Source organism: Talpa occidentalis, unplaced genomic scaffold (genome assembly GCF_014898055.3).
Source record: "Talpa occidentalis isolate TD23 unplaced genomic scaffold, MPIMG_talOcc4v2.1 talOcc4.6, whole genome shotgun sequence".
NCBI lineage: Eukaryota > Metazoa > Chordata > Mammalia > Eulipotyphla > Talpidae > Talpa > Talpa occidentalis.
This window is the reverse complement of record NW_023604972.1, coordinates 93,489,468-93,512,749: the sequence shown is the minus strand read 5'-3', so window position 1 is coordinate 93,512,749 and position 23,282 is coordinate 93,489,468. Positions and strand designations below refer to the sequence as shown.

General features: G+C 37.7%; 1 protein-coding gene across 1 annotated transcript in view; it reads left to right on the top strand.

Annotated features, from left to right (window-relative positions):
• The window catches only part of ARSB (arylsulfatase B), a 146,054-nt gene that overhangs the window by 11,308 nt on the left and 111,464 nt on the right, over window positions 1-23,282 (top strand). Inside the window, exons 2-4 of the mRNA XM_037530773.2 lie at window positions 999-1,185; window positions 5,178-5,368; window positions 14,590-14,797. Coding sequence (XP_037386670.1) covers window positions 999-1,185; window positions 5,178-5,368; window positions 14,590-14,797 — 586 coding nt within the window. The remainder of the gene's footprint in view (window positions 1-998; window positions 1,186-5,177; window positions 5,369-14,589; window positions 14,798-23,282) is intronic.

Sequence of the window (23,282 nt, the reverse complement as noted above, 5' to 3'; positions counted from 1 at the left end):
GTAGGTTATACTTTTCAAAATTTACCTTATCAGAAATTAAAATAGAAATTTAAAAAATTTGTTATTCATTGAGATAGAGTAATGCTAATACCATTAAATATTAACATAACTTATAAAAGATAATGGTATTTTCTAAAATGAGAGAATTATATGAAATGAATGATATTGTTTTATATTTTTGTACATGTTCTCTATTGAAAAAAGATAACTAGGTTGTCACATCTGCTTCTGTGTTCAATCTGTTGTCAAATGTTGTTTTGATAAAAGTTGAACATTTGGCTCTACACAGATATGTAGTTGGAAAAGGAAGGTTGTTATAATAGCCTTCTCATCTAATTGTAGCTATTCTATTTTGACATTATATCAAGACTCAGGAAGTGGTTGTTTTTTAAAGGCTAATTGTTGTGTGGACCTTGCACCCTGGACATATTTATATGAGCCCCTCCCAGCCTGTGGGTCAGATGGCTGTTTTTGAAAGGAAAAATTGGTTGCTTTCTTTTGAAATTATGGTTTTTATAAAGTGGGATGAGAAATGGGATCGTCACTTTTATTATACTGTTGAATAACCCATAAAAAAAAAAATCACAGTCTTGAAAGATTTTAGACAGTCCTCCTCATCAAACACCTACTTTTCATGTCACAGAAATTGAATGCTTTTCCTTGATAAATCCACATCTCGTATTATGGCTGCCTTTTTGAGGTGGGAAGTAAGTACTTAATAATTTCTAATATCACTTTAATATATGTTTAATTTATTGAAAATATCTAGCAGTTATTAAGAGTGTTTATTCCTTCCTCCCTCCCCACTCCTGATTATACTCATTACCTTATTTGAATAAGTGAATAAAGTACCTTTCAGAAATATCCTTAAACCAGTATGGAAATAGAGTTAAACATCCAGGTCTATAGATATGTTTAATAAATTAGGCAGTCATTTTATCTGTTTGCTGGGAATGTTTCAGTTTATTAATCTATAATTTTATGTTTATTTCTTTAAGATCCACACGGGTTTACAGCACCAAATAATCTGGCCTTGTCAGCCCAGCTGCGTTCCTCTGGATGAAAAACTCCTGCCCCAGCTTCTAAAAGAAGCAGGCTACATTACCCATATGGTCGGAAAATGGCACCTGGGAATGTATCGGAAAGAATGCCTTCCAACCCGCAGAGGATTTGATACCTACTTTGGTAATGGAAATGCACATGTTTCTTTAACAACCAGGCTAACTGTAGCCATCTCATAAAACACACCCAAGTGTAATCAAATGAAATGTCTGGCAACATGAACACAGAGTGAATCGGTTAACACCACGGAGGGGAGGCTTTCTTATGCCCCCTCCATAAATGTGGCTCCTCACCCCAGGTGGCAGGAGCTCCCAGGCAGCAGTTACCTTGGTCAGGGTACCGAATGCCATATTGGAGCCTGTGAAGAGTTTGCTACCTCCACATCTGAGACCATTGTGTTCTCAGAGAGCCTTATTACTGAAAGGGGTACAGATTGATTTTGTTTTTTAGGCCAAATCCAATACAAGAATATTTCCATCACAGAGATTCAGAATATTTTTTTCTTCCCATGGAATTTGTTTAAAGGTTGTTTTTTTCCCCCCTGGAGATGGTGGAGAAAATACTTTTCCATTAGCATCCTTCCATCTCCCCCTCCCACCTTCTGTGTAATATGCTTTTGAAATCAGGAGATTGGAGAAAGTAAATAAAAAAATAGAATGGAAGGATTAATAACAAGTGGCAATAGGAAGCATAATAAGAAATAAGGAAGTGTTTTATGGGTTGATAGCTCTATAAAAATAAATGTGAAAACTAAAGTTTGTTTAGTGCCCTCTTTATATCTGTTATAAATCATGTCTTAACCTATGTATCTTGTCAGTGGCTGTATGTCTTTCTGTCAAGTTCTTTTCATATTGAGCTATCTTTCTGTCTAGCTATTTAGCTACCTACTTACCTCTCATTTGTCTATTTATTTACAACCTGCCATATCCAAAAAGGAACACACACTGAGCATAAAAAGTTTTAAAATAAATAGAATAAACAATAGTGGTAAATAGAAAAAGATGAAATAGTTTCAAGCTATTGAATTACAAAAACCTGTCTGGCTCTTGGCAAGCTTTGAATTCAACTCTGAGATTCGAGATTTCCTATGTCCAAAGGGGGAAAAAAAGGAAACGGCTGTAAGAATCACATTATTTATAAGATAAATGGAAACCAGATGTTCAGGAAGAGTAAAACATTTTTCTGGCTCTTAAACATAAGTGAAATTTCTTCTTTATGAGAAGGTAAGGTGGACAGCAGCCTCAAATACATCATTTCAGTAATAAAGTGATTTTCTCATGGATGTTTCTCAAGTCATTCCCTTTTATTCAAGTTAGGGCCTAAACACCAAAGTGCATTTGGTAAAAATGATTATATGGTGCCCAAAACAGTGCAGTGGAAAAACACATTTCTATTGTGCTTGTTGGATGCAGGGTTAAGATCAAGATACAAGGACATCAGACATGACACCATTTGGGTCCTCCTGTAGACACTGCTAATTAGTCATGGTATTCTTTCTTAATGAACCCGGGTATATCCTCAGTGTCTTCAAGTAGCTGATAAAAATCAGGCTTGTATACAGGTCCTCTTTGTCAACTTGGAAATTCTAGAGGAAAAAGCAACCTTTGACAATTTTCAATCATGTCTGTGCTAAAATGTGGGTCACTGCTTATACTCTGGGAAGAAGAAGACTATAGCTATTTAAAAAAATTTTTTTAAGATTTATTTATTTTTATACAAGAGCTAGGGTACAGGCCAAAGGCGTGGGAGGGCGAGAAGATTCACCAGAGACAGAGAGGGGAGCAGAACAGGCAGACAACCGAGATGACTGAAATATACCGCTGAGGGGCACGGCAGGCGAGACAGGAGTGTGGGAATGTCCCTGGCAGGCTGGGAATCAAACCAGCGCTGCAGAGGCTGCGATGGTGGCACCGTGCCATTGGGGAGGCCCTGTTTAAAATTTTTATTAAAAGCCAAGTTATATAAAATTCAGTTGGACAGAAAGTAGAAATGATACCCTTCTAATAGTATTAAAAAGTCTAATAGGAGTTCAGTGAAAGCACCCCATATTCAGGGAATGGACATTTGGAGACAAAGAAAATAAAATGGCCATGCAGCTGTTGTCATTGGTATGATTCGGATGTTCTATTCCAAAGAAGTCAGAGATAGTGAGGCTAATTGTAAACTCTGTGAATACGTTCAAGTCCCTAAATTGTGCACTTTAAATGGGTAACTTGTAAGGTATATAAATTATGTCTCAGTAAAGCTGTTAAATAAAGAAGTCAAAATTTGACTGCTTAAAATTATTTCCTCATTTTTTTCTGGAAAAACATAGGCTGTCATCTTCTTTAGGTTCCGCATAGACATTCATTTGTGAATCACTGTGTTAAGAAAAGTGCCATATGACTGTCATGTGGTAGCTTGGTACAAATTTGGCAAAGTATGTGAATAAATAATTCTTAACTCTTCCTATTTGTAATATCTTATTACTATTTATAGTTCATACATCTTTTAACCAAGTGTATCCTATGAATATATTCTCCCAAATGATAGAAAACAATTTTGGATAAAGAGCCTGAAGTAATTTCCTTAATCTCTAATACCTACTTATTAAAAACCCAAATAATAACCGAGTGTCCTCACCCCTTTAACAGGCTGAGATGATTTTTTATGTATACTTTTCTTTCTCTGTCACTACTAATTACCAACACATTGGCTTTCCCTTTTTGTTTTATACATAAGAGAAAAAATTGTCTCTTAAAAACTTATCTTCATATCAAGGTATCCACTGTTTTCAGGACCTTAAATTTGCTGGATCATGGAAAAGGAGGAAATTAACTTGTTATAAAAGTTGTGTGAGAGTTTTCATAGGGAAAGTTAAGTCCTGTGGAAAGAACTAGGCCTGTTTTATCCTTTTTTTTTTTTTTCTTTTTCACTTGGGAACAAATTATGCATTGGGTTGAATATGCATTTTGTTTGAAATGCCTCTTTTATGCTTTGAAGCCTCCTCCTCCAAGGAGTTTGTTGTCAAGATTGTCCTGGAGCAATCTCAGATGCTTTATCATCCTCATTTTGAGGTTAACAAGCAGAAGATAGATTAAATTCCATCAGAGCTATTTCTTTTTAACAGCTTTATTAAGATAATTCACATACCATATAGTTCTCCCAATTAAAGTATCCTATTCAGTGATTTTAAACAAATTCACAGGGTGACTACCATCCCAGTTTAATTGTAGAACATTCCTTTGTCCTCAAAAGAAACCCCATTAGCAGTCTCTCCCTTTCCCACCAACTTGGCCAGATCTATGCAACCACAAAGCTATTTTTTGTCCTTATGTATTTGCTTATTCTGGACATTTCATATAAATGGAATCATAATATGCAGCACAGCTTACTTTACTTTAATATTTTAGGAAAATATAGAGCATGTGCAGAAGCAACTATTCCTTTCATTTTAAAGTCCAAATTGTGGTTGATAAGCAGTTGATGCCATTTAAATATAGAGTGAAAATAAGGTCACCGTAGGTAGAAAAATCTAATTACAGTGCTGCACATCATTTCCATCTTTGGCTCTGTTTAGTTGCCTAGAGATCCTCTCTTTGTAAATGTTTGTGTCTTTCACCAGTGGGTGTCAGCATCTGACTACAGATGATTCCTTCTGGAGCTGCTTCCATAAATAACCTTGAAGCCAGTCTCCCAAGGTCAATATCAACACTGTTTTGAATCCTGAGTTCATTTATGTGATCATCTCAGAGTAACAACTTCAAATATCACATTAGCCATATGCTATTTTAGCCACTAGATAGATTTAAAAGATTAAAATATTATCACCTTTACTAAATTTGAACTGTTATTTTTAAATCATATTATTTGAAATCACCCACTTTGAGAGTTACATGATAGAGCCTTATGTTCTAAAGACTTGAGAGAGGAATGGATTTGAATTTTTATCCAGTTACCTTTTAATGCCTTCTGCTATCAAGTATAGAGATGTTAAGATGCTGTTCTGATTAACCTTGTCATTTGATTAGCCTTGTCACGGGTGATCAATTGCATTAGGCAATTAAATGCTGAAACATTAGTTTGTTTAGCAAGTTGTTTGTGATGCTGACTACTTTCATCTCCCATTCTTGTAGGCTATCTCCTGGGTAGTGAAGATTACTATTCCCACGAGCGCTGTACATTAATCAATGCTCTGAATGTTACTCGATGTGCTCTTGATTTTCGAGAGGGTGAAGAAGTAGCAACAGGATATAAAAATATGTATTCAACAAACATATTTACCAAAAGGGCTACAGACCTCATAGCTAACCATCCACAAGAAAAGGTAAGTCTTACCCTCTTCATTGATATCAAAATTGTGTTAAGATAGCATCTCTTCACATGAATATAGGAAAGATCACTCTTGTTCAGGAAAAAATGTAATGCATTCTAGGAGAGTGGTTTCCAAATTTTAGAATACATCAATGTATGCCTGGAAGCTTTTTAAAATAGAAATTCCTGGAGCATAGTTCTAAGCATTGGATTCAGTAGGTGTGGGGAAATCCATATGTTGGCATTTTAGAGAAATTCTTAAAGGGTGATTTGCATGCAAGTGCTCCCCATTCTTTTTTTTTTTTTAAAAGAGGCATGAATTTTTATTTATTTGTTTGTTTGTTTGTTTATACATGCACTGGGTACAGTCAGAAGTGCGGGAGGGTGAGAGAATTCACCAGAGCCAGAGCGGGGAGCAGAGCAGGCAGAAGGACCGAAATACACTGCTGAGGGGAGCAGTGGGCGGCAGGAGAGGTCTGTGCGCCATGTGGGACCCTCCTGCGGTGTCTGGGGAGCAGCCGGGGATCGAACCGGCGCCGCAGAGGCCGCAGAGGCCGCAGAGGCTTCGCAACCCAGCGCTCAACCGCTGCGCCACTGGGGAGGCCCATGCTCCCCATTCTTGAATCCTGTATCTAAAGAACTTTAATACAAATGTAATCTTATTGGTGTATTATCTGCATGTTCTGCAAATAGTAAATTGACTTTAAACAATAGGCTGATATGTAAGATGACACTTTCTCATGACAAACTTTTTGTTAAATGATTGACAACTTTAGGTTCAGGGTGATTCTCTAACTTGGTTTTTTTCCCTTCAAGATTATTTTGGCTATTCTAGATATTTTGCAATCCCTTGGTAATTTTAGCCTCAGTTGGTCAGTTTCTACCAAAAATAAAATAAGTGCCTGACTGGATTTAGAATTTATTGAATCTAAGATCAATTTGGAGAGAATGAACGTCTAAATGAGTCTTCCAGTCAATCAACATGGCACACTGGTGAGCATGTTTTTCACGTTTGCCACATTGAAGTTACTGTATTTGTATATGTCAGATGTTGAAAATTTTTGACTTATCTATAAGTAAAAATAGAAAAGAGTCTGAATAGTCTTAAAGACTATTTTTGCTGAACCTAGAGTTAATCTCATGAGTGGAAGTTTAAGTTCTCTGGGTTTTTAAAGACAGAGGTCTGCATTAGAAAAATGTGGTCCATACACACATGCGTGTACATGCACACACTAGAATACTTATTCAACTATTAAAAAAACAGATGAACTCATGCCATTTGCAACAACCTGGGGAACTGGAGGATAATGCAAAGTGAAATAAATCCAAAAGAGAAAGACAAACACTTAATGGTGTCACTGATAAAAGATCAGATAACACCAAACCAGTAATAGGCCCTAGCAAACTGACTGGACTATAGGGTGGGAGGGTGGGTGGGGAGCAAAAGGGTGAGAAGGGTGCACAAGGGACTATGGTGGAGAACAATGGGTGCCTTGGTGGTGGGTGTGGTATGAGGACATGCCTCTGAGGATGTGTGATTTTGTGCCTCTGAATCACATACAATGTTGTAAACTAGTTATTTCAGTTAAAATAATCTCTGGGTTTAGCTTATAAATGCCTTTTAGATTGGGTCAAATATTTGTGCTGTCAGACGTTGGACTAAACTTTGATTTCATTCAAAACTTCATTAGCACCCCCATGAAATTAGTCCTTCACGTGGGACACTGACAGCAAATTACAGAAAGTATGGTGTTGCCTGGTTCTTCCAATTTCTTGCCCATTGTCTCTTTGACAGCTACTAAAGGTCTTTAGTGCAGATCGTAGTGTAGAGTCCAGTTTATGTGCCTGTTCAGACCTAGTAGCTGGCTGCTCCTCCTTTTTGATGTGGGGTTTTTTTTTTAATCACTCTTACCTATTTGCATTTTGGAGTAACCAGAAGAAATTGGAACATTCTTTCAGATATATTAACCTATGCCTATTTTGAAATTTAGACTTAAACCAATATTTAGATACTTGGAAAGATAATTGCTAGGTAATTGACTTAAGTCCTCAGTTTTTTCCTATTACTTGGCATTTATATATATAACTAAAACCTCAAAGAACAAGATAAAGTCTTAAGGGAACTGCGTTCCTTGTCCCATCCTTTGCGGTAGGCACCATTTACAGATAAGCAAACTGGCTTAGAGAAGTTAAGTAACTTGTTCAAGGTTACAGAGCTATTAAGAGTCAAAATGGGAATTTTAACCCACATTATTTGATTTCAGAGCTCGATGTAATTTAACAAACCTCCCTAGTTTACAGCTAATATCCAAGACCGAAGATTATAAGCCATAGCATGTAATTCAGCTTGGTGGTTCCAATCTTCATAGTATATTAGGATCACCTGGGACGCTTATAAGAAACACCCATTACCAAATCTTGTGATTTATTGGTCTGGAGTGGGACCCTGTCATTAGCATTTAATTCCCCTCTGCCCTACCTCCCACCAGTGATTTTGATATGTGGTCACTATTGACTCCCCTCAAATACAAGGGGAAAACTGAGGCCAGCTGACTTTTTTTTTAACAGGTTCACAATATAACATTACTTAATCATGCAATGACTGTAATGTGCCTACAGTAAAAATTAGTTCCTATTATGGAACAATAGAGTATTCTCTCACAGGGCCCATAACAGTAAGCGGATAAGAGGAAGCAGCTGGGGCGAAACAGTTCTTTGTGGGTGGGCTGCTTAACTGGTTGGTGGGGAAAGCACAGGAACTGAGGAAAAGGAGGCCACCAGAGCTCACACACCATCTGAACTGGAGTTATTAGTAAGGTGCTGCTTATGGGCAGCATTTCTGAAATTGTCAGGTGGGAGGTGTCTGAAATATTCTGAAGCATTATCCAGCATCCCCAACATTCTCAAAGTAGTTTCAAGCATAGACATCCAGTTCTCAATAAATCGATGCATCATATAGTTCCGGGAGCTGCAGTTATTACCATTTTATCCCAGTGTTAAATATGATTCCTTGCTAATTTCTCAGGTGCTATGTAGACTATAACATAGGCAACTTGTGCTAATCATTCAAGAAATATCCTGGCAGTATCCACAGCTAAGTTAATAAGGTGCCTATTTAAAAGGGCACTTGAGGGGCAAAAGCAGATGGAACTATTTTGTAACAGAAACACAGTTGGTGCTGGACTCAGGGAGATTCTGCTAATAACTGCTGCGCTGTGTGTTGAGGAATGTCTTTTCTCTTTCCTACAGGCTAATTCCCTTAGCACTAACACTGAAGTGTGAGAGTATCATATTCATAAAATGTCTTATTTAAAAATAGTCCCCCTCAACACTTTGCAGAATAAAAATAAATGTTTTTGCATACACTGAATCTGCTAGAAGCTTCTTAAAGTAAATGTGAATTTTTAGACTTAATTTTCCCTGATAAAATTTTATAAAAGTCAAAGATAGAATAATAATTTAAAACATATAAGATACTTTTTAAAATTTGTACTTTAAGTTAGGAAAATATACTGAAGAAATGAAAATAAGGCTTTCTACCTCTCTGAAATTAGGTTTCTTAGCATTGAGGATACTTAAGAGTACTTATTGTAGATCTCCTATGATATACTAAGAAAGGGGGGAAAAACACTCAGGAGCATCTTACTAGTATACTAACAACTTTCGGTAATAATGCCATACTTTTACGTAATACTTAAACATTTGGGCATGGTTTACAACTCCAACTCTGTTTTATATTCCTAAGAAACCTGAAACCCTAGAGTCAGGGTTGCCATGAAGGTGGCAGCTGATGAGACTACATCAAACTAAAAAGCTTGTGTACAGTGAAAGAAACCATGGCTAAAATGAAGACATCCTACTGAATAGAAGAAGACATTTGCTCACCATACATCTGACAAAGGACTGCTATCAAAAATTTACAAAGAACTCATAAATTCTACAGAAACAAAACAAATTTCCTAATCAAAAATGGGCAAAAGAACTAAACAGACAACTCTCCAAAGAAGATATTAATAAGCCAGCAGGCAGATGAAAAAATATTCACAATCACTTATTATTTAAAAAAGATGCAAATCAAAACCACAGTGAGCTGCCATCTCACACCTGTAAAAATGACCCATATTGAAAAGACCAGAAACAAGTGCTAGTGAGGATGCGGAGAAAAGGGAATCCTCCTACACTGCTAGTGGGAATGCAACCTGGTGCAACCCTCATGGAAAGCCGTGTAGCAGTGTCTCAAAACATTAAACATGGATCTGCATTCAACCCAGTAATTCCAGTCGTAGGCATCTACCCCCAAAATTCAAAAACACTAATTCGAAATGAAACTTACACTCCGATGTTTATTGAAGCGCTATTTACTTTAGCTAAACTGTGGAAACAACCTATGTACCCCAGAACAGATGAGTGGATCAAGAAGATGTGATATGTATAATACACAATGGAATACTATTCGGCAATGAAAAAAGATACTCATGCCATTTTTAGCAACATGGATGGAGCTTGGAAGGATCATCCTAAGTGAAATAAATCCAAAGGAGAAGGATAAATACCAGATGATGTCACTAATATGTGGAATATAAAGTGACTAAATTAGTAGTCAGGTAAAGACAAGCTGAAAAGCTAACCCTCGATGGCTGACTACAGAACTGAAACACTAAGGGAGTAGGGAGAGGGAAAAAACAAAGAGGGAAGAAAGCAAAATGGTATATGGTAGTGGAATATAGGTGAGCTAGTAGTGGTTACACTATGGTGGTAATACCTAGAGGGGTTACCCCAGATTACCTCAGTTAAAAATAATTTTTTTTAAAAAGGTGTCAGTTGAATGTATCTGGTTTGATCAGAGCAGGGATCTGGACCCAAGAAAGAACAAGAGTCAGCATAAACCCATAAACATCAAAGTTGATGCCAGGACTCCAGTGTTTTGAATCAAGATGTTAGTAAGGTCAGGTTGGGCCTGCAAATCTGCAAGGGCAAAGGCGTTATTGGACTGAAACTCAAGTCAGTAGATAGCATAGTAATGATGAACACATCCCCAGGATGGAGGTTGCTTGCTTTAGTCTAACAGTGAGCTAGGGTCCTGGATGATAGGTGTGGGGAATTTAGCTACAGCTGTTCACTGAGGGGTCCTAGCTGTGTTTGGACAACCCTAGAGTCCTACTTAAATGTTCCTTAAATTGGGCCAGCATAAAATACCAAGAACAGGACTCTCAGTTTTTCTTTTTTCAATTTAAAAGTTGTGTAGAAATGTTTCCCATCTAGCTGTCTTAGGGAGTGAGCACTCTCATGAATAAAGTTCACCTTGTCAGTGCTGACACTACTTTTACAATATTGGATGGAACTACTCTGAAATGTGTTGCATTGGTCCTCACTTCATTAAGAGGACTGCACTACCCATCAGTCTGGTCCCAGTGACCCAGTACCATAGGAGGTGTGTATGACTGTTTGCCCCTCCATAAATACCTCTAGACTACTGCTGATAATGGAGGGGGTGTGAGGAATATAGCTCGTTTGGTCCAAGAACTGACCTTTTTTTTTTTAAAGATTTATTTATTTATATAAGAACTGGGGCACAGGCCAGATGTGCGGGAGGGTGAGAGGACCCACCAGAGACAGAGCAGGGAACAGAACAGGCAGACTGACTGAAATACACTGCTGAGGGGAGCAGTAGGAGAGACAGGAGAGGTCTGCCGCGCCATGTGGGTAGCTCCCTGGCTGGCCTGGATCGAACCCGCACTGCAGAGGTTGCAGACAGCTTCACAGCGCTGCGCTCAACTGGCTGCGCCACCAGGGAGACCCACCAAGGACTGCCTTTATCTATACTTACACAGTATTAGGTCCTGGTCAGTAGGCAGCTTGAGGTCTTTTCATGACCTGTGGCTTGGCTGGGCTTCACTTTTTCCTTTTTGCCTGATTACTGGGAAAAAACAGGACAATTGCTGCAGTTCTATGATTTTAACCCCTCAAGAGTGATGGTCATGTCTTTCATCACTAAGGAATACTGATGGGATAGATTTTTCAGGTAATTTTGCTATTTAACAAAGTGAGTAGAATGATTTCTTGAATACTTCTAAGACCCCTTAATGATGGTCCCAGAGTCATAATTATTTCCCCTGGTGTGGTTATAAGGACTTTTTCCCCACCATTACTTTGGCCATTGCCTCTAAGGATCAGTTGCCGACGTGGAATTATCTGCCCCCTTCCCTGTCTCTCCTTCACCCTGTGGGTTGACATGTGGCCACTGATGACGCAGCTGAATTCCCTCTCTCACTCTCCTACCCCGACCACTGTAGGGAATCCAGACCAGCGTCATCACCTCTCATGTTTACCAGAACCAGGCTGCTAACCTGACTGAAAGAAGCCACTCAAGTAGAATAGTGGAGAGCCTGGCAAGTTGGAGTGCACTTGGGAGGGGGGTCTCTGTTTCTGCAGTCATTTGTTACCTGATGGAGTATGGGTATGGGGTTGCTAGAGGTTCTAACTTTTCAAGGAACTAAAAACAAAGAATATTTTTATGTGATATTTCCTATTTTATTTATTTTAAGATTTATTTATTTATGCATTCAAGAGCTAGGGGTACAGGCCAGAGGCAGAGCAGGGAGCAGAACAGGCAGGCAAACTGAAGCACACTGCTGAGGGGAGCAGCAGACAAGCCAGGAGAGGTCCACCACGCCATGTGGGAAGCTCCCGGGCCAGGCCTGGGATTGAACTCACACTGCAGAGGCTGCCAACAGCCCCACAGTGCAGTGCTTAACCCCTTGTACCCCTAGGGAGGCCCTAATATTTTCTATTTTAAAACTTCATGTGGGCTGTGAATTGTTGCACCCTTCCAATTTTTAATCCTAGTCCCACCCAGACCTTGGCTGGTGGCTGGAGTTGGCTTAATCTCGTGCTGGAGACCCTCACTGCACTGTCTAGCCCCTATACCTTCATCCTTTCCCCTCAGAACATCTCATCCCAGGGTCCTTCCTTGTCACCATGGCAGGTCACCCCTCTTCAGAGTCTGGAGGAACACAGAATTCCTATATGAGTTGTATGACTGGAGTAAAAAGTGTGTATGTTAAAGGGGAGTGGAGGAAGAGCTAAAGTGGTGTCAAAATTTTTAGTATTGTCTTTTGGAATTGGAATTTGGAATGTCTCCCTGTGGAAATAATGTACAAATGAAGCATAGGTTCTACATTATCATGATTTTTCACTCCGTCACCCACATCTTTACAGAAATAAGTTTTAAAGTGATAGCTCTGATATTTGACAGCTTTTTTAAAAAAACCATTTTGATTTTTGAGAAAAAGTGTTTCTAAGTTCTAAAGATCTGAACTACATCTTTTAGATATCTGTTTGAGCTCCATATATTAACATCCCTTCATCCATTACAGAGATATAAAATATGTAATTGAAAACAGTTATCAACAAAGATGAAATATGAGGCCCTCCTGCGCCCTGTCTGTTCTCTAACTCTTCTCTAGTCACTTATGATATTTAAATATCTCAAATACTTTAACAGAATTATATGTTCACTCTAGAGTTGAAACAGTTTTTGTCTTTTTGAGGGTTGTCAACTCATTAAAGAATACTGTAGGAGCACAATGAAGAGAATGCCTTCAGAAAGACTCACTAAAAAGGAGAGGCTGACCTGGAATACCACTAATGTTAAATGTTAAATGTTAATGTTACATTGGGGTAATGTATCACACTCCTTAGTTTCCAGGAATTAAATGCACTTTGTGTTTGGTCTTACATCAAAGACTCCTATAAGGCATGGCATTCACTTGTTTTCTCATTAAAATATCAAAACCCTCTAACCTTCTCCTAAAGAGGGAAAATTACTTTTCAGCTAAAACATGTTTTGGTACATATCCACACTGTAATAGAAGGCTCTATAGTAGGAAATTTCACGGCAGTTAATGTGAATTTAAGTAATTCATATAACCTTTTTAAGTCTCAGGAAGTTTACCTGTAAAATGGATATAACATAGGGGGGTGGTTTTGAGTATTAAATGAGATAGTAAATATTCTATTATATACTCAATATCAGAGTATATATAGCACATAGACAACATTTAATATATGATTGCTATTATTGATATTATTCTTTTGCATCAGTTCCTTCTAGGCCATTTTAGGATTCTGGCTTTTATTTATTTATTTTTTCCTTTTGTTATATTTTAATATTTTTCTTGTGACATAAAAATTCATACCATAAAATCCACCCATTTAAAGCATACAATTCAGTGGTAAGTTCACTGCAATCTAGATTTAAAACATTGCTGTCACTTTAAAAAGAAACTTTGTCCTTATCAGTACTCTCTAGTCATTCCTTTCCCCCAACTTGCTACAGCTCCAGGCAACAACTAATCTTCTTTCCATCTCCATAGATTTGCTTACTCTGGACATTTCATATAAGTGGAATCATAAAATGTCATCTTTTGTGATTGACTCCTCTCCTATAGCATAGAGTGTTTTTTTTTTAAGGTTTGTCTGTATTGTATCATATGTTAATATTTCGTTCCTTTTTATTGCTGTACAATATTCCTTTTATAGTCATTTATTGCTGAAAATGTACCATATTTTCTTCATCCAATCATCAATTGGTAGGCACTTTGGACGTTTTCACTTTTGAACTATTTTGAATAATGCTGTTGTTATCATCCATGAACAAATTTTTATGTGGATATATGCTTGCATTTCTCTAGAAATGGAAATGCTGGGTTATATGGTAACTATATTTTATAATTTCAGAAGCTACCAAGTTGTTTTTCAAACTGGCTGTACCACTTCCCGTTCTCACCAGCAATGAATGAGTGTTCCAATTTCTCTACATACTCATTTGTTATTTTCTGGTTTTATATTATAACTACCTAGTGAGTGTTATTGTGCTATCTCAGCATCATTTTGATTTACATTTCACTAATGACTAATGATGTTGAGCATCATTTCATGCGCTTATTGACCATTTTTGATTTTTGACTTATTGTATATTTTCTTTAGTGAGCTAAAGATAGTCTGAGTCTTTGCTTGTTTTGTAAGTGGATTAATTGTCCTTTATTATTGAGTTGTAAGAGTTCTTTATATATTCTGGATATAAGCCCATTATCAGATGTATGATTTGCAAATATTTTCTAACCATTCTATGGGTTGTCTTGATATTACTTTTATTGACTGATACATCTGGACTTATCTCTATATATTCAGTACTTCCATGCTCTCTTAACTGATTGCAAACTCTCTTTCCAGCCTCTGTTTCTCTACCTTGCTCTCCAGTCTGTCCATGAACCCCTTCAGGTCCCTGAGGAGTACCTGAAGCCATATGACTTCATCCAAGATAAAAACAGGCATTACTATGCAGGAATGGTGTCCCTTATGGATGAAGCAGTGGGAAATGTCACCGCAGCCTTAAAAAGCCATGGACTCTGGAACAACACAGTGTTCATCTTCTCCACAGGTGAGTCTGTCAATAGAAAAATCATCTTTTGGCAAAGCCTGAGACATGGTATTCGATAAATGGAATGAAGACAAATTAGAGCATTTAGCTGTTTCTTATTAAAATAAATGCTAACTGCAAGAATGGAGACATGATAATAATGGATAGAAAAATGTTTCTAGGGGAAAAGAATTATGGGCCTTCCCCAATTCTTTCAGATGTCACAATATTCTGGGAATATGCTTGAAAACAAGCACTTGCTCCCTGAATAAATTTATAGGCAGGTAAGCTTGGCAGTGAATCCCTAGAGTGACTTGTTCTCAGCAATCTCTGCAGCCCAGGCATTCTCACTGAATAGGACTTCTGTGATCAGAGGGTCTCTGTATCTTTGCAGAGAGACAGATTGTGACTTTAAGAAGACAGATAAGAAATGGCAATTTAAGTTTAGACTAGAATCTCTTTGTACAGATTTTTTTTTTTTGTATTAAGATTGTTTTTGACAATAAAAGTCAGACATGTTGATCATGGAAAAAACAACAAGGAAGAAAAAAGAAAATTTTTGAAAACTGCTTTTATTTTCTCAGGGCCATTCTGCTTTCTCATCTATTATCTATGTGATTTACCTCCTCCGTTCAGACATAGTTTTCTAAAGTTTCCCTTTGATGTACTTTCAGTGTAGATCTTGGTTTATTCATTAAGCGGATTACTCTGAGAGCATTTTCTATCTGAAAACGAAGATCTTTTTTTTTTACAGAAAATTTTCTTATTTATTTCACAAGTGTTTGGATCTCCATCACACCTTTGTCCTATTCTATCTACAAAGAAAGAGTATTAAGGCCTCCCCGGTGGCGCAGTGGTTGAGCGCTGGGTTGCGAAGCTGCCCGCAGCCTCTGCCGTGCAGGTTCGATCCCGGCTGCTCCCCGGCCACCAGAGGAGGGTCCCACATGGCGCGCAGACCTCTCCTGCCGCCCACTGCTCCCCTCAGCAGTGTATTTCGGTCCTTCTGCCTGCTCTGCTCCCTGCTCTGGCTCTGGTGAATTCTCTCACCCTCCGCGCTTCTGACTGTACCCAGTGCTTGTATAAATAAATAAATAAATCTTTAAAAAAAAAAAAGTTTAAAAAAAAAAAGAAAGAGAATTAGGAGCCTCCCTGGTGGCCTAGGGGTTAAGTCTCAGCACTATCACCCCTGGGGCCTGCATTTGATCCCCTGCCAGGTTGCTGATCCACATGTCTCAGCAGATCTCTGTCTCACCGGCTCCCCCTAGCAGTGTATTTCAGTAGATCCGCCTGCTCTGCTCCCCACTCTTGTCTCTGGTGAGTCCTTATACCCCCTGCACCTCTGACCTGTACCCCAGTTCCATGCAAAAATAAATAAAATCTTTTTTAAAAATTTTAAAAAAGAGCAAAAGAATTAGAATTAGAATCCTCTAACTGCCTTAGGGTCTTTCCTCCCTTATTTTTTCCACTATTTGGGAAATTACTTTAATATTATTTTGTGACCCTTTTAATTGAATTCATTGCAACCGCAATAATTTCAATTATCAAGACTTGTTTCTTATATTTTATAATTCTTTCTCTGTAAAGTTCTGTATTTACTCTATGCATAGTAATTTACTTCTCTGGAGCCTGATCTGTAGTAATTAATTTTATATATGTGCAAGTATGTATGTAGGTGTGTGTATGTATGTAAATGTATATGTATGTTTGCTTGTACTTCCAACATGTCTCTCTTCCTCCTATGGTCTAATTACTGTCTTTGTTTTCATCAGTCTTTCATGAAGATGGCTTCTTCTAATCCCCAGTGATTCTTGAATAAAACTTAAAAACATTTGACTGGAAACTCTTAAGATGATGAGAAACTCAAGACTTGTCATCTAGTGAGCTTTACTGTAAAGTGACTATATGAGGTACTTTCTTTTAGGAGTAGTTTTATTTTTAATTAGGCATGGTTTCTTTTAGGAGTAGTTTTATTTTTAATCTAGTATTTATCACATGCTTACTAGGTGCAGTACATAGTTCTAAGTGCTTTACATGAATTAATTTTGTTAATTTTGTAGGCACTATTATCATACCATTTTATAGCTATGAGAAAAAGAAATACAAAGAGATTAAGTAATTTACCGGTGGTCTCACAATCAGGCAGGCAGTATCCTGCCTCTGAGATGAAGACCTGAATGTTCTTATTGGACTTCATGACCCAGCAGAGCTTTTCCCATGGTACTGCTTTATTGATCTATTGAGATCTTAGGCAGGGCAGAGTAACATCTACTCTGAGCAGCCTTGATCAATTGCTTTAGTGCTGTAAGGACTAAAAATTTTCTAAATATCCCCTGTTGCGAAAAAGTTGACTATAAGATAACATTTTCCCTGAAACTCTTATCCCTCAGGAAAGAGCGAGGCATTTTATACATAAGTCCTTATGGGAGCTCTCATATTCTGAGAGTCTTTCTCACTTTACTTTACTTTGAACATCCTGGTAAAGTACTTTGATCAGTGCTAGTATTGAATGCTTATAGAAGTCACTAGAAAGAATCAATAAAAAAGGTGACCAAGACATTTAATACTGATTTAGTAACTGTTCCCGGGAATTGTCTTCACAGTTTCAAGAATTGGTAGCTATAGGTTTATAAAACAAGCCATTGTTGTTGGGATCACATTTATACAAGGATAAATGATTTCCTGAAATGAAAGTATATGTGAATTAATGTATCATACTTAGACTGAAAAGTACTCAGACAGGAGTGAAGATGGTGCTTTAGAAAGCTTAAGTATCCCAAAATGACTTTGTGATAGCAGCTATTGAAATCAAGTATGCATGGGAAGAGGTAGAAAAAAATTTTTTTCATGCCATGTGATGGTTGAAGGAAAGCAATACTTTAAGATCACTATATCTCTTTCATTATATAATTTCAAATGTGTATACTTAGCTATATTTTAAATAGTTAGCTGACTATTTCATATATATCCTATATTTATTCAAATTCTCAAAAGTAATTTTTAGAATTACTCACAGAAAATGTATTACCTTATAGTATTCTGACACTGTGACATATTGATATGTATATTAGTCTTGCACCATCTTTGCTTTATATGGGTAAATCTAACTTTATTATGTGTATATATTTTTATTACATGGCTAAATTCAGTTTGCTATGGTTTTATTTGGGATTTTTGCATCATTCAAAAGTGAAAATGGGGGTTGATAGTTTCTTTTTTCTCAGAGGTTTTATTGTCTTGTTTATGTTCACTTTATAAAATAGTTGGGAAGGTTTTTTCATCTTTTCTATGCACTGGAACAGTTTACAGATTGTTTGGAAAATCTCTCTGGTTAAGATAGCCCCTGAAATCTGTTTGGAAACTATTATTTTTTAAAAATTGGCTTCCATAGTTTAAATTTTTTGATGAATTATATCTAGGTGTGGCATTTAAAATATTTAAAAATTAATTTTGCCTAAAATATAGTGACCCCTTTGATCTACATGCTAAAATTTTCCACTCTAGGAAGTTTTCCTTATTCATATTTTAGATTATTCACTTCTGTTCTGCTTGATTTATTTTTCAAAGATATCTCTGATTAGGAGCTCGTCTGCATTACCAGTTAGACATCTTTACAATTTTATTTCTGCTCTTTATTTATTTTTAAAGATTTATTTATTTATGCATACAAGAAGTGGGGTACAGGCCAGAGGTGTGTGGGGGTGTGCCATGTGAGTAGCTCCCTGTCAGGCCGGGGATTGAACTCGTGCTGCACTGGCTGCAGATAGCTTCATAAGTTGCGTCTTACCCCCTTGTGCCAGCAGAGAGGCTCTATTTCTGCTCTTTAACATCTATACTGTAGATAATTATTGATTATGTTTTAGTTTATTTGTAATCCTTTCTTTGCCTCCAACAGTGCCCATTTTTTTTTGAGCTTGTTAGTAATAATAATGACGATTTTTTATTCAATATTTCTGCATGCGTAGGCCTTGGGCCAGGGCTTTTCACATACTTTCTCATTATCATTTATGTTGTGTACATTAAAATTCAAAGTAGCCTTATGAAACAGGGTTCATTATTCCTATTTTATAAATGAAGAAGCTAAAACTTTTTGGCTAAGTGATATGCTCAAATCCATTGCTATGAACTGAATGTTTCCACCCCAAATTCAAATGTTGGAATCCTAATGCCAGATATTATGGGACTTTGGGAGGTGATCATGTCATGAGGATGGAGTGCTCATGGATGAGATTAATGCTTTTATAAAAGAGACCTCAGAGAGATCCTTCAACCCTCCCAACATGTGAAGACACAATGAGGTGTCAGCGATGAACCCGGGAAAGTCTTCACCAGAAGGCTATCAAGCTAATGCCTTCACATTAGATTTTCCAGCCTCCAGAACTGTGAAAAATACTTCTGTTATAGCCATCCAATCTATGATATTTATAACAAGATATTTTGTTATAACAGCTCAAGTTGACTGAAACAGCCACACATCTAACAAACGGAAGAGCAAGAACTGAAATCCATTGTAACTTGAGGTCAATACCTGTTAACCCTAGTCAATTGTGCTATTTCATCTTTTCTTTTCATCTTATCATCCCATAGTCCCTCACTCAGCTTTTTAACCTTCTGCAATTCTTTTCATAGATCCCATGCTTTTCCTGAACCTTTCTGAACTGAACTTTTCTAAAACTTCATTCCCATTGTAGATCATTACCAAGTTATCTACTCTTCTCTGAGAAAGAACAGTGAAGGAAGAATGCATAGTCATCTCTTGGCCTCAGGTCACTGCTCCCTGGTTAATTCTTTCTCAAATCTGTAGCTCAACTCACTCAGTTCCCAGAAACCTTTGGTCATTAAGTCTCCTCAATTACTGATAGGTCTTCTTGGCATTTTCTTCTGTTTTGGCTGCTTTGTCTCTGACTTGCTAAAAGAACTCCAGCATGCATAGTTATGATGCTCCCTATCCCTATGTCTACAGGGCTTTTACTTGTGGGGACATTTCCGGGGTAAAGTATATCCCAGTGCCAAACCCTTTACTTCTCCTGCATGCTGTTTTCTGGGAACTGAAAGTTGAGGAGGTGACAGTTCTCTGGTTCTGTCTTAAATGAGCACCGTCCACTTGCTGGCTGCTTTCCTGCCTCTGTGGGATGAATCTGTGTCATGAGGCAAAGCAGCTATGCCAACCCTTGGTCCCTCAGCCCATTTTCTTCAATCTTCCAGCCTATGGAAATCTCTCCAAAATTCTGTTTGACATTATAGGTTGCCTGTTTGTCCTAGTTTCTCAGATTGTGATAGGTTTTCATTTTATTCTGTGTCTTTGTTATTTTAGCAGATGTTGGTTAAAGAAGCAGCTCTCAGGAAGGTACCATTTTAAACCTGCAGCCTGTGTAGCAATGGGCTGACTTTTACAGTTGCTAACCTCCAGGAATCTTCTCAAAAATCTGAATAAAATGAGCTAAAGTAAGAGTCAACTCTGGAGCAGTTCGATCATTAATTGAAAGTAGGAAAAAGGAGTCTAAAATCTTGAAAACAGCAATTGACCACAATGTCTTTATATAGCTATGATATATTTATATTAACTCTTATCAGAATAATCAGTTCATTTACATGTAGATGAGAGTTTGACTCTAAGCGGAAACCTAATTTGCAGCTCTTTCTCTGGAGAATTTTTCTGTGTTATTGACAATTTCATTGCCCGAAGTAGAATTTAATAATGTGCTATAATAATGTGATTAAAACTCAAGGAAACACAACCTGGTTTTGGCTGATCATAGAGCAGTGATTCAGTTTTTCCAGTTTTCTCACTTTGCTTCACTTACACTGCTCTTTATAAGCATAAAAAATACTGGGTGCATGCAGAAAAAATGTTGAATCTATTAATGTAGAAAACTTTGAAATAAGTTAACTTCTTTGTGTCATGCTTATGTTTAGTAAAAAAGAGAGGCAAAGGCTTTTTTTTTGTTTTTCGGTTTAGATGTTTGGGGAAGCAGACTTAAGAAAATAAAACCAATTTGTATAATGAGGAAAATCCATGAGGCTTCTTATTCCTTGCCACAGTCATCTGAAACTTTAAGGTGGTTATTCTCAGTACACTCTCTGGGGACTACCTGCAGTGGAATGTTTGTTAAAAATGCAGTTTCTGAGGCGGTGATGGTTGCACCACATTGTGAGTATGCAATTGGGTACTTTTAAATGGCTAGTTTTACATTATGTGAATTTCACTGCATTTTTTAAAAAATGCAACTCGGTAGGCTCTACCACAGACCTGCTGAATCAGGTATCCTGGGGTCAGGGCCCAGGAATCTCCATTTTTAACAATAATCCAGGTGATTCCTTGGTGGAAATTGAGAACCTCTGATCTAAGGTAACTCTTATTCAAACCTTGGAATTTACCTAACAAGGAATGTGTATATATATATATATATATATATATTTTTTTTTTTTTAAATATTTAAATAGTTTGTGTGTATATCTATTATTAATCCACAGAAATATATTGAGAGAGAAGAGGGAGGCATACTGAGATTTCAGGGTTGGCCATGAGATGGGCAGCTAAACTTGCAGATGGGAATGAGAATGGGCAGCATTTCTGGCTGTCAGGGAGGAACCTGAATGAGGGCAGAGAGGAGAGAGCAGTTATGTGGATGGTTCAGCAGGTCTGGAGCCTGGCATACAAGGTAGGGAAAGGTGAGATGAGGACTGGAAAGCCTGAAGTCAAAGTTGACTCCAGAAGGCAAGAAATTGCAAAGGTGCTCTGAAAGAGAGGGGATGCATGAATGCTTTCAGCAGGATCAAATTTTCACATTAGGATTGGTGCAGAGGGTGATTAGAGGCAGGATGACCTGGCAGGAGGCTATAACTGTAAAGGTGAGAGGGGATAAGAGGATAAGGAGGGCCTGGATAGAGGCAGAGGTAAAATTGATGGATATGAGAGAGAAGATTTAAGAAAAACTGGAGAGATTTGGACCTCATTTTTCTCTAATTCTTGTTGCTAGAATCATTGATCATTCTGTAACTCTATGTTTCCAGAACTGTTGTCAGTGTTGGTGATAGCCTTTGACAGATCCCTCCCTTCTCTTGGTAATGGGATGTTTTTGCAGAGCTGGAAAGAGTGCAGCTTCTGGCCTGAGTGCAGTATGATTTGCACAGAAGTGAATCTGTAGTCCACTTGAGACTGGGGAAGGTGGCCACAGTATTTAGAAATGTGAAAGAGTGGTTTTGGTTGTCACAGTGACTTGAGAGTGAAGTCATTGAAGGGCAGACAGTGTTCAGGCCAGCCCTGCCCAGGGGAGGCTTGTCCTGCCCCAGACATCAGTAGTACCGCCATCAAGGAACACTGCTCAGTAGCACAATTCTGCTGAAACAAATAGAGTCCTTTACTACAGAGCCTGACTTTCTACATTTACTGTCTGAGCTTTCACAAAATTAAATGCAATTTAGAATCTTAACTAATGCTCCTAAACCTATCTTTCTTCCTTATATATCAAATTACTTTAAAAACTTGTACTAGCAAATGGAGAGCTCCTTCATGTATACTTTTGAAATTGGCGAACTGGAAGTATGATAGAAATTCTGTGCCAGGAACAAAGCAGTCTGCTAGCCAACCAATCTCACTGGGTTCTTCAAACACATCCATGAATTTATGGAAAAGCTAAGGAAAACCCAATAAGTGTCTTGTTTTTATTATCTCTTTATTTAGCTTAGCTAGCAAAGAGGGAATAAAAATTCATAGTTCAAAACTATGAGACTTGAATGATCATTTTCTTAGCCAGAAGTCACTAAACCATTTTACCTGTTTAGACCTCCTCAATTAATGTTCATGCTGGAAGCGTGTTGGATTACTTAAAATTTTATTCATAATAGGTAAAAATGCATACAGATTTATTTATTTTATTAGGTAAAAATAGTGACCAATACATATCAACATCTCCCAGAAGAAAATCTTGCATTTGTATTCTCTGTAACAAGCTGTTGAATCCACAATCCCAAGATCTAAGGCAAAGATGCCTTTCAATCTCTGTTGATCAGATCTTCCATGTTTTATTACACTCTGTAATATATAATATACTAATATGTTATATAAAATATTCTATAATAACACTGTATTATTGGCATTATGAATATTTTGTCATAAGAAACACGAAATAATTTTTCTTTCCACACATGTGTAAGAATAGCACTGTGATCTTCCCCGAGTTTATAATTTTTTATCCTTTTTTTTTTTTTTGCATAGAGGAACTGGGGTGTAGGCCAGAGGCATGTGAGGTGAGAGGATTTGCCAGAGACAGAGTGGGGAGCAGAGCAAGTGGATTTACTGAAATACACTGCTGAAAGGAACAGCAGGCCAGACAGGAGAGGTCTGCTGAGCCATGTGGATTGGCTACCTGGCTGGGGATCGAACTCAGGCCAGTACTTAGACTTAACCCGTAAGCCGCCAGGGAGGCCCCCTGAGTTTATAATTAATGGAAAATGTATTGGACTGAGGGCCTCCCCTGTGGCGCAGCGGTTGGGCTCTGGGTTGCAA